This window comes from Tripterygium wilfordii, chromosome 14, assembly GCF_013401445.1.
Source record: "Tripterygium wilfordii isolate XIE 37 chromosome 14, ASM1340144v1, whole genome shotgun sequence".
NCBI lineage: Eukaryota > Viridiplantae > Streptophyta > Magnoliopsida > Celastrales > Celastraceae > Tripterygium > Tripterygium wilfordii.
Genome location: NC_052245.1, coordinates 3,029,738 through 3,040,625, shown reverse-complemented (window position 1 = coordinate 3,040,625; position 10,888 = coordinate 3,029,738). Strand labels below are relative to the sequence as shown.

At 38.4% G+C, this 10,888-nt stretch overlaps 1 protein-coding gene across 1 annotated transcript; it reads left to right on the top strand.

The window, feature by feature from the left end:
- Positions 1 to 1,134: 1,134 nt before the first annotated feature.
- On the top strand, positions 1,135 to 8,950 carry LOC120014871 (auxin response factor 6-like). The gene is made up of 14 exons (XM_038866975.1): positions 1,135 to 2,503; positions 2,797 to 2,909; positions 3,357 to 3,455; positions 3,556 to 3,612; positions 3,704 to 3,859; positions 3,950 to 4,034; positions 4,694 to 4,784; positions 5,235 to 5,399; positions 5,479 to 5,601; positions 5,971 to 6,046; positions 6,218 to 6,365; positions 6,526 to 7,748; positions 7,884 to 8,074; positions 8,543 to 8,950. Exons 1-14 carry the CDS (start codon positions 2,461 to 2,463, stop codon positions 8,739 to 8,741), a joined length of 2,769 nt encoding a protein of 922 aa, XP_038722903.1. The 5' UTR covers positions 1,135 to 2,460; the 3' UTR covers positions 8,742 to 8,950.
- Positions 8,951 to 10,888: the final 1,938 nt, after the last annotated feature.

Sequence of the window (10,888 nt, the reverse complement as noted above, 5' to 3'; positions counted from 1 at the left end):
CTAACCCAACTAGGCTCCTCAAGCTAAATAGCTAAGAAGCTATGTTCTTTTTGTTTTGTAAGACTATAAGTATTATGGCTAAAAGTAAAATTACAATACACCAACATAACCATCAAAATAAAAACTTTCGAATATAAATCAGAATTTTAAATCTAACAAAAATTCAAAAACAAAAACAAATTGAAAATACATCTCACAAGGAATGCGACCTTTTACCCTACTAAGAGACTGGTTGGATCCGGCTGAGAACCAATATAGAGGATTAGATGGACTTAGGTTGGCTTGGAGAACATCGTTTCGCAAAAAGAACGACCAGACACATGCTAAGATGTACATGTACAGACCAAACAAAATCAAAAGCTCTAGTTAAATCCCAACTCCATAAACCAGCAACACAAACAATAACAACATATCTCAACAATAAAAGATAATCCATAGAGAAAGCCCTACAAAACAACATATATAAAGAAGAACAAAACCAAATCGTAAGACGTCCGCAAAAACAGGTTGGCAATCAACCAAGATCCATGCATAATAGTCATAGTGACGGTCTATTATTTAAAGAAAAGTACTCATATGCTCTTGATTACATTTATGTACGACCTATTCATCATAACTAAATAAAGAAATGATGCCAAAGTAAGGTTTTGATCAATTCTCAAGTTTTAAATGAGATGGACCCTTCCTCTAGTCCTCTATTACAACTCTTAACAAGCTCATTTTCAATAACAGTACTCTACACAAACACCCAACAGTAAGATTGGTGGACCTAACTATAGAAAAATTTTGGAATGCTAGATCCATCAATAATCGACCACCCTATCATATTATTTATTATTATAAAGTTTTTGCATCCACAAATTCCTCTCTCTCTCTCTGGTTTGTTCTTTTAATTCTTAATTGTTTTTCTTTATTTATCTTTATCAAGTCCATAATAACAGTTTCAAAGTCAATATCATAATGTAATGTAAGGTACTCCCACTCTCTCATTCTTCAATGGGATCAATATCCCGGTCCATAATAGTATCTTTCTGTTTTATAATATGGCAATCAAACCATCCAAAGTAACATAAATTTAAGGAGGAGTTGGGTTTCAAGTGGGTTTGTGATGGAAAACAATTGGACCATATCAGGATGCCTGGTACAGTGCCGTCTAATCATTCCTTCCATCAATGTTTTTGTAAATTTTGCAAAAGCTTGATGCTTTGTCCTTTTAATCAATGGAGGTCACCTGTGTCAATTTCTCACTTAAAAAACAGTGTTTGAGAATTGAGATGAACAAAAGTCACAATTTTTGAAGAAAGGGAAACAAGGAATGAAAACTCTCTCCCACTCTCTCTCTAATCTACTGCCATAAAAATCTCACTCTCTCTTATGCAGATAGAGTGATAGACACTCTCTTTCCTCCAGTCTTTGCTTCACTTTTTTCACTGTTGATATAAAAAAAGGCAACCAATAATAATGGCGGTTGTGTGTTTATTTCTTTCATTCAGCGAATAGAGAGAGACGGAGAGGGGAAAAAGGTAAAAGTTGCAGTAGTTGTAGTTGTACGAGTAGCAGGTCCGCCACCACAACCACCAGTATTTCTTCCTCCACTGAAAACAATAGCCCAAACCCATAAATACCCACCTCAATTTTATGTGTATAAACATGCAATGATTCTGTGTCAGAGGTTTAAAATCCCTTAGAGCAGTTATCGATTCCATGCCCATTTAGCTTCAATATAGTTTTCAAAGTAATTAATACGCGAGTCTCCAAATCTAAGTACTTGTACGTTTGCACTGTTTAGTGGTGGTGTTGGGTTTCTAGCTTGCGATCTACTCCTCTGTTTTTTTTTGTTTGGCAGTCTCTGCTACTTCCGAGCTGAGATCTACTACTCTTCTACAGTTCTACCCGATTTTGGCTTGATTGCGTTATTGGGTTTCTCCTTTTGCTGCTTAATTTGTTGACTGTGAAACCCCCAGTTACAAGTAATTTGGGTCTGTAGAACTAAATGTGGAGGTCCACTTGGTGAGGGTTTTGTGGAACAAAGATTTCTGGTTGTAGATTGGTATACTGCAGGTGCTTGGGTGGGGGTCATGATAATTGGGCGCTCATGAGATTAAAACCAATCGTCTTTTGTAGCAAAACCGGATTCGGTTGAGGATTTGCCCCGGGTTTCATACTTCTCTTTGTTGTTTGTACCTGAATCTCCGTGACGTATCTATCACATGCTAAAGTTGGTTTCCTTTCTATTTTCCCTTTGATGGGTATGTGAGAGAAATTCTCAATTGGGTTTGGTTGTCGAAGGGGAGTGGTGGAGTCATGGTCTTCTGGGGAGTAGAAGAAACAAAAATAGGGGTTGCCAAGGGGTAAGTTCGTTGTATTATGGTGCCTGCTTGAAAAAGTGGGTTTTGGGATTTATTCATTTGTGGGTTTCCACTTAGGATTTGGAAGTAATCTTGTACTAATCTCTTCAAAATGAGGCTGTCATCAGCAGGTTTTAACCCACAACCCGAGGAAGGTATGCTAATGTTAATTGCAGCTTTTTGTTTCAGTCTGGCTCTCTCTGAGATATAGAATTTAGTAACCTCTCCTTGATTATTGAAATGATGAGCAAAAACAAAATTTTCCTTATTAGTTTGCCTTTTTGATTAAAGTTTTTAAAATTGCAAAAAATACTATGAACTTTAAAAGTTTCGCCTAAATTATGAAATTTCTATTCTTGCTTTTACTTGTCCATAATTGGTGATCCTAATAACTTTTGAAACCTGAAATATGGAAATTTTCGCTTCTTGGCGCAATTAAATTTTGCAGGGGAGAAAAGGGTTTTGAACTCTGAACTATGGCATGCTTGTGCTGGTCCTCTTGTTTCTCTTCCTGCTCTTGGTGGCCGTGTTGTTTACTTCCCACAAGGTCACAGTGAGCAGGTCAGTTTATCTTTTTTATTTGGAATATAAGTACACAGTTTACCAATTAAGTGCGATAACTGATAACTGCTTCTACTTTCCAATCAGTTATCAGCATCATCTAGCTTTGCACCCATGTGAAGGCCTTATGTGTTCGGAAAATTGAACTTATTTGCCTTTTTTTCGCCAGTAGAGCTTAATAAGATCTTGTTGCTTTTCTGGCGATAGATTGTATTGCTATTTAGTATATTGATTGTGCAACTTTGCATTTGAATAATTAAGAATTGCTGTATGTCAAGAATGTTGCTTGTCGATTGTTTTTGGAGCTTCAAGTATATCTCTGGTGGCTTTGCTTCATTCTTCAAGATCTTCCATTGTTGGCTTGAAACACACTTATGCATTATGTTAAGATACGATCATTTGCAACCTTCATTCCCTTTCTTAAGAACAACTTATTACTCTGTTTAGGTTGCTGCCACGACCAACAAGGAAGTGGATGCTCACATCCCTAACTACCCAAGCTTACCTCCACAACTTATATGCCAGCTTCATGATATTACAATGCATGTAAGGGTGGTTTTAATAATTTTATATTATTGAATTCTGGTTTTGAACCTTTTTATTTTCTTGAGAACTTATTTAAAAGCTAAAAAGATACCAACTTCAGGCCGATGTTGAAACAGACGAAGTATATGCACAGATGACGTTGCAACCACTGAGTCAGGTATGGCACATATTGTCGACTCACATTTGGTATCTGTCTCTTTAACCTTGTGTGGTAGCTTGTTAAAGATTCTTAAATTGACCTGCTGCAGCAAGAGCAGAAGGAAGCCTACCTTCCAGCAGAGTTGGGTATTCCCAGCAAACAGCCAACAAATTATTTTTGTAAAACTTTGACTGCCAGTGATACCAGTACTCATGGAGGATTCTCTGTCCCTCGTCGGGCAGCTGAAAAAGTTTTTCCTCCTTTGGTTAGTGTGCACCGTGGTTTGGGAATTCGATCATTAGTTTTGTTCAGTGTTTACAGGAAAATCTCTAACATCATAATTCTTGACATACAGGATTTCTCTCAGCAGCCTCCAGCTCAAGAATTGATTGCCAGGGATCTTCATGATAATGAGTGGAAATTCCGGCACATTTTCCGTGGTGAGTTTTTAAAGGAAATAGTTCTGAAATGCAAGCTCTTTCTAGGTATCCGTTGGAAAATTTTGACTTTAACTTTCATGATCTTTGCTGTTATGAACTACAACTGCGAAAGTATTGGTTCTCTTTTGACTTGATTAATGAGAATTATTCATCATTGTCACATTAGCCCTATCCTTGATGGCATCGTTGATGCTATCGAGACATGCATTCAATTGACTGTTATTCTCGGATATGGTTGTATGCAGAATGGAGTTTTTAAGTGATTCGGTTTAGGATATATGAGATTAATTTTAAAAGCTTTGTATTTGTTTCTATAACTATCAAAGCTACCATGTGCAGAATGTGTAGTTAATTTCTATTGTTTACTATAAGAAATTTTAAGCTACTTAGATCTGCTATTGTTTCATTACTTCTCTATATTGCTCTTTTTCAACAGGAAAATTAAACTAAGATTACTCCTTTGTTGCTTCTATTCTATTAATTGAGGAATCGTATATATCTGTGCTTTAAGTCTGCTCTAAAAATAACTTATTGATCATTGAACTTCAGATTAAAACTTTCCATGCAGTAAAATCCATGTTATTATCTTACAAATGTTTGAAGGAGTATGCAGTTCATTACAGCAACCATTAGTTATTTATCTTTCGTTCTTTATGTAGGCCAACCCAAAAGGCACCTTCTCACAACAGGTTGGAGTGTGTTTGTAAGTGCCAAAAGACTTGTTACTGGTGATTCCGTGATCTTTATCTGGTGGGTATTCACTAGTCCTTTGTACGTTCCTTCACATTGTATCTTGTGTAGTCTTTATTTGAGCTTTGATCAGTTTAAGACATCTTACTTTCTGTGCGTAATCTTTTTGAGAAATTGTATTTCCGTGGTCTAAAAATTTTATAGTTCCAACTATCCCATGTTATGGGACTTGAATCCTAGATACTTTGGGAAAGATATGCCAATGGATTTTTGATGAATTTTGTAATGTTGAGTGTGTTTGTTTTGGCTGCATACTTTATCGTAAGTTTCAGGAAAGAACACTTTGATTTGTCCTTTCTTGACTCATTTGCTTTATGTTATTGTAGTGACACTCTCATAGTTTTCCCATTTGAACATCTTGGTTCTCTGACGTATTTGAATATGTCTCTAAGTTATGCGTTTCTTCACAAATATTTTGGCGGAAAGTCTGATACTTATTTCTTTTGTTAGGAATGAAAAGAATCAATTACTTCTTGGCATTCGACGTGCTAATCGTCCACAAACTGTAATGCCTTCGTCAGTCTTATCAAGCGATAGTATGCACTTAGGGCTTCTTGCTGCTGCAGCTCATGCAGCTACAACAAATAGCCGCTTCACCATATTTTTTAACCCAAGGTATAATTTTGTTCATTTGGGCAAATATTAGAAATATACACCGTCTTACTCTTTCAGACTGACATTATTTCTTATTCAGGGCTAGCCCATCAGAATTTGTCATACCGTTGGCAAAGTATGTTAAAGCGGTCTATCATACCCGTGTCTCCGTTGGCATGCGCTTTAGGATGCTTTTTGAAACAGAAGAATCGAGTGTTCGTCGGTGGGTTTGCTACCCTTCATTTTACTCGTCACTGACTATAATTGCTGTGACTACCATGTACAGAATTTTTGGAATTCATCATTATGAGGTAGTATAGAGAGGAAATTTGATCTCTCAGGCATGCTGTAATGTAGCGGTAAGGGGAAAGTTATCCCTGGTAACTGGTATATGGGGCAAAGAAATTGTAAGAAAATTATGTGACCATCTCGTGGGTGTTTCGTCATGATGGTAGGCTGTTACAGTGATGTCCCATCTGATCACCGTGAGATTATCTAAATGCCTCAATTATATATCTATTGCTTCCTTCTGTTCATATAATTTTTTGGTAATCTGTATGACATATTCATCTGACAAGTGTGTATTTTTCAGCTACATGGGCACTGTAACTGGTATAGGTGACTTGGATCCTACTCGCTGGCCAAGCTCACACTGGCGTTCAGTCAAGGTTCGTCAAGAACAACTTGATTAAGTTGTGTTGTTTTGAAATATTGCTCCATGTATTCTTGCTTTGTCAAGATTAACTTCCATAAAATTCCGTTGCTTGGTGTTTTGCGTTGCGTCTGTGTGTGTCTGCCATTTGTGCAAGTTTTGATGGATTTTTTACTAATAAATGAAGGTTGGCTGGGATGAGTCCACGGCAGGGGAAAGGCAGCCAAGAGTTTCACTATGGGAGATTGAACCACTAACAACTTTCCCGATGTATCCATCTCCATTTTCTGTTAGGTTTAAACGTCCATGGCCACCAGGACTACCCTCATTTAGTGGTATGTTTGAATGCTGATACTTCTGCCTGTTTTAATTCTATGCATACTTTTGTCTTCTATCATCTTAAATTCTGAATGTGGGAGTAAGTCTTAAGTAATATATCAGGATAACCTTTCACGTGTTACATTCTCTCTTAATTTGGTTACTTTTCTTTGTTAGGCATCAAGGATGATGATCTAGGAATGAATTCTCCACTTATGTGGGTCAGAGGAGATGGAGATCTTGGAATCCCATCTATGAGCTTCCAGGGAATCGGAATGTCACCATGGATGCAGCCTAGGCTTGATGCTTCCATGCTTGGTCTGCAACCTGACATGTACCAAGCTATGGCTGCCGCTGCACTACAAGAGATGAGGTCTGTAGATCATGCAAAACTGACACCTGCATCCCTTCTGCAATTCCAGCAGCCACATAATCTTTCTGGGAGGAATGCGGCTTTGATTCAGCCCCAAGTGCAGCAGCCTCAGCCTCAGCCTCAACAAGTCTACCTTCAACATGTACCGGAGAATCAGCAGCCTTTCTCTCAGTCTGAAGTTCAAATTCAGTCACAAATCCTCCATCAACAAGCACAGCATCAGCGTGTGCTGAGTAGTCGGCAGCAACAGCAACTGCCTCTATCACTACCCCAGCAACAGCAACTGCCTCTATCACTACCCCAGCAACAGCAACTGCCTCTGTCACTACCCCAGCAACAGCAACTGGCTGACCATTCACAGATTTCGAATACTGTCTCTGCAATTTCTCAGTTTCCTTCTCAATCCCAGTCACCAGCATTGCAAGTTATCTCTTCACTTTCTCAACAGCGGAGTTTCTCTGGTTCAACAGGGAACCTTGTGACTAGCTCTAATGTTTCTCCGCTGCAAAGTCTATTGGGTTCATTTCCGCAGGATGTATCATCTCACATGCTCAACATGCCTAGAACAAACCCACTGATAGCTTCTGGTACCTGGCCATCAAAGAGAGCTGCGATTGAACCTATTATTTCTTCTGGAGCTTCTTCATGTAATATGCCCCGGGTGGAAGAGTTGGGGCCACTCCAGACGAATGTCTCTCAGAACTCTGTTACACTGCCTCCTTTTCCTGACAGGGAGTGTTTGATAGACCAAAATGGGAGCACTGATCCACAGAGCCATCTTTTATTTGGTGTCAATATTGAGCATTCATCTCTCTTGATGCAGAATGAATTGGCAAGCCTTCGTGGAGCTGGCAACGATAATGACGCCGCAACTATACCCTTTGCTTCTAATTATATGAGTAATGCAGGCCTTGATTTTTCTCTCAACGCAGCAATGACTCCTTCAAGTTGCATTGTTGAATCAGGTGCCCTGCAGTCCCCAGACAATGTTGGTCAAGAGAATTCACAAAGTAATACCTTTGTCAAGGTGAGTTTTTCCTTGTTGGCATTCTAATACTAATTTATGTTGACTGGGGCCCTAGAAGTTTTCTCTTGTGATTGTGGTGCAATAGTGATGCATGCAATTTCTTCACTACTGACATGGCTATATTTTTATTTACAGGTTTATATGTCGGGGTCCTTTGGAAGGTCACTGGATATCACCAAATTCAGCAGCTACCATGAGCTGCGTGGTGAGCTTGCGCGTATGTTTGGCCTTGAAGGCCTGTTGGAGGACCCCCTGAGATCAGGCTGGCAGCTTGTATTTGTTGACCGGGAGAATGATGTTCTTCTCCTTGGTGATGACCCTTGGCAGTGAGTGCTCATCTTTTACTGTTTATTCTCGAATGATTTGGTTAAATTTACTACCTCGGATAGTGCAGAAGAAATGATACTAAAGTAAATGAGGGATTGTCTTGGTCATTTAATATTCCAAACGTAATGATTTTCACATATATAAATTCCTAGAATCAAAGTGACTATGGTCAAAGAAGATTTAGAATTTTTTTTTTTCTTGTTTTGGATGGTCTTCAGAGTCATATTCCCTTACCTCTCTGCACCCTTGTTGGGTGTTCTACATTTTAAGAAACTACTAGCCATTCTCAGTTCGTTCCCAAGCCTGTTATTACATATTATTCTATGGTTAGTGTTTATTTGAATCCATGATTCTCTTCTGTCCATCATTTGCTTCGAATACTTGTATTGATATGAATGCAAAAAACTGCTCTTGATATTTCCTCTGGACTTGGTGATTTGCTCACTCTTGTTCCGTTAATGGTACAGGGAGTTTGTGAACAGTGTGTGGTGTATCAAGATACTTTCACCGCAAGAAGTGCAGCAAATGGGCAAGCATGGCTTAGAGTTTCTGAAATCTGCCCCAATGCAACGGCTCTCTAATGGCATATGCGATAATTACATGAGCAGTCAAGATTCTAGAAATCTAAACTCTGGTATAACTTCTGTGGGGTCTGTAGAATACTGAAAAAACTTGAGCAGTTTAGCAACCCATATGCTCTCTTTTGTAATATTGGTGGCTCTTCTTCAAACTGCTTTATAGGTAAGAAGGGCTACTCAGTTGGTACTTATTATAATGTATACTCGCCTACAGTAATTACATAATCTCTCTTTGTTATATCTACGCTACTGAAACACATGTCACCCCTATTTTGTTAGGATTCCAAGTTTTCTAGACATAGTCGCTCGTTTTCACTTATTGTTCTGTCAAATTAATGATGAACTGAAACCCAAAAATCAACTTGGTTTTATGCCGAGACGATCCTGCATGGAGGGGGTATTTTATTAAGGGGATCTGTGGATAAAACATCTTCATTTAATATTTAATACTTGAAGAAGGCATATGATGGGGTGCTTAAGGAAAGTTATATAGATCATTTATATGAGATATGTATGGTTTAGAGTGTTGCCTATTAAGAGATCAAGATATCCAAAATACGCATGTAGTATACATGTGAATGTTTCATTGGATGCATGGTCACGCTTAGATCTAAGGTTGGAGTAACACTATTCAAGATAAGTTGCGAGAAAATCTCTTAAAATGATATGTGTTGTAGCTTACCCCAAATTTATCCCAAACTTTGGGGACAAAGATTTGGATGATGATTGATAATCTTGATAGATTTTATTGAAATGAATAGTAAAATGGTTTCAAGAGATGGTATGGATATATTAAGACATTTTGGAGATCCAATCGCAGTTGATGGGTTTTTATTGGAGCTAGGAATGGAAAACTTCTTCACACTCTTTAGATTAGACAGATTTTTTCTCTTTTTCTCAAAGTTTCCTTTTGTTTTTTTCCCTTCTTATTTTCAAGAATCAACAAGGGCTCTTCTTTGTGGAGTCTGGGGTGTCAATTAGCACCCAATAAGTGTGGGGGTGCCCTGATTAATCAGCAGAACCATTGTTGTGGACAAATATGGTCCTTACAACACTCTGAAGACAGTTCTACATGAGAGAGAGAGACCATGGAAGAGAGTGAGTTGTTCAGGTGAGACAGGCTTCCCACTGTATAAAGTTGGAATTGAAAGCTAATGTTTTCTGGGTGCTAAGTTGTGGATCCTGTGACTTGGTGAGTACAAAGAACTACCCTTTTTTCTTTTTTACTTTTGAGATGGATATGGAATAGTGACAAGGTAGGGCCCTATCAAATATCAATTATTAAAAGGGTGGGGTTCCCTATTCAACAACCACCCAAAAATGCCCCTCAAAAAATCCAAATTTGATTGAGAGGACCACCACAACTCCAAATGGAGGGATGGGATAAGACAAAAGGATGGAAACGAGTTGGCTAGGTGATAAGTTGTCGGGATTCACTCTTGCGAAAGATAAGAGAGTCTCGGTTCAACTCTCAAGTCCAGAAAATTTTTTTGGAGTCCTTCCCACGAATCAAAGGCCCTGTAATTGATTTGGTGCACGTGGAATGGGAGATCTTACGTGCTTGAGGTTTTTCATATAGGACGAAGATCAATATGACCATGTGAACCTTTGAACGTGTTCCCTCTTGCATTTTTTTTCTTCACTCTTTAACAACCAGTGGTAGTCTTCTTTCCTTTCTCCAGTCCAGTGTCTACTCTTTTCCCCTTTCTCGGGCCCCAATCCCAATTTCAACCAGGCCTGGCTTTTTTAGACCGATCTGGCCCACATCATAAACCCACGGGCCAATTAAAGTGGTAAGACCCACACATTTAACCGGGCTAGCCCATTAAGCTTTTAGTACCCGTCCAATTCAGATCCTTCAGGATACGAATGGGCCTATTAAGAATGAAGGGCCCATTAAATACAAATGCTTCTTTTGTAGTGCAAATATTCTATCAGATGGCAAAATCATCTTCTAAAAAAACCATCAAATCTTGTTACAAAAAATCTTATCGTGGTAATTAATATGTAGAATAACCAAAAAATTAAATGATTATTAATTATTAGTTTATATTCTGCACCGCACTAATGTGAGGGGTTCCATTGACAATCGATTAGGTTAGGCATATTTGTGTCCAATGTTCAATTCCAATGAGAATCTTATTTCTCAACAGTATTTTAAAAAAAAATAATTTCTGCACTGCATGTTCCGTCATAATAAAGATCAACATTCCACACGGAATACAGCTATTATAT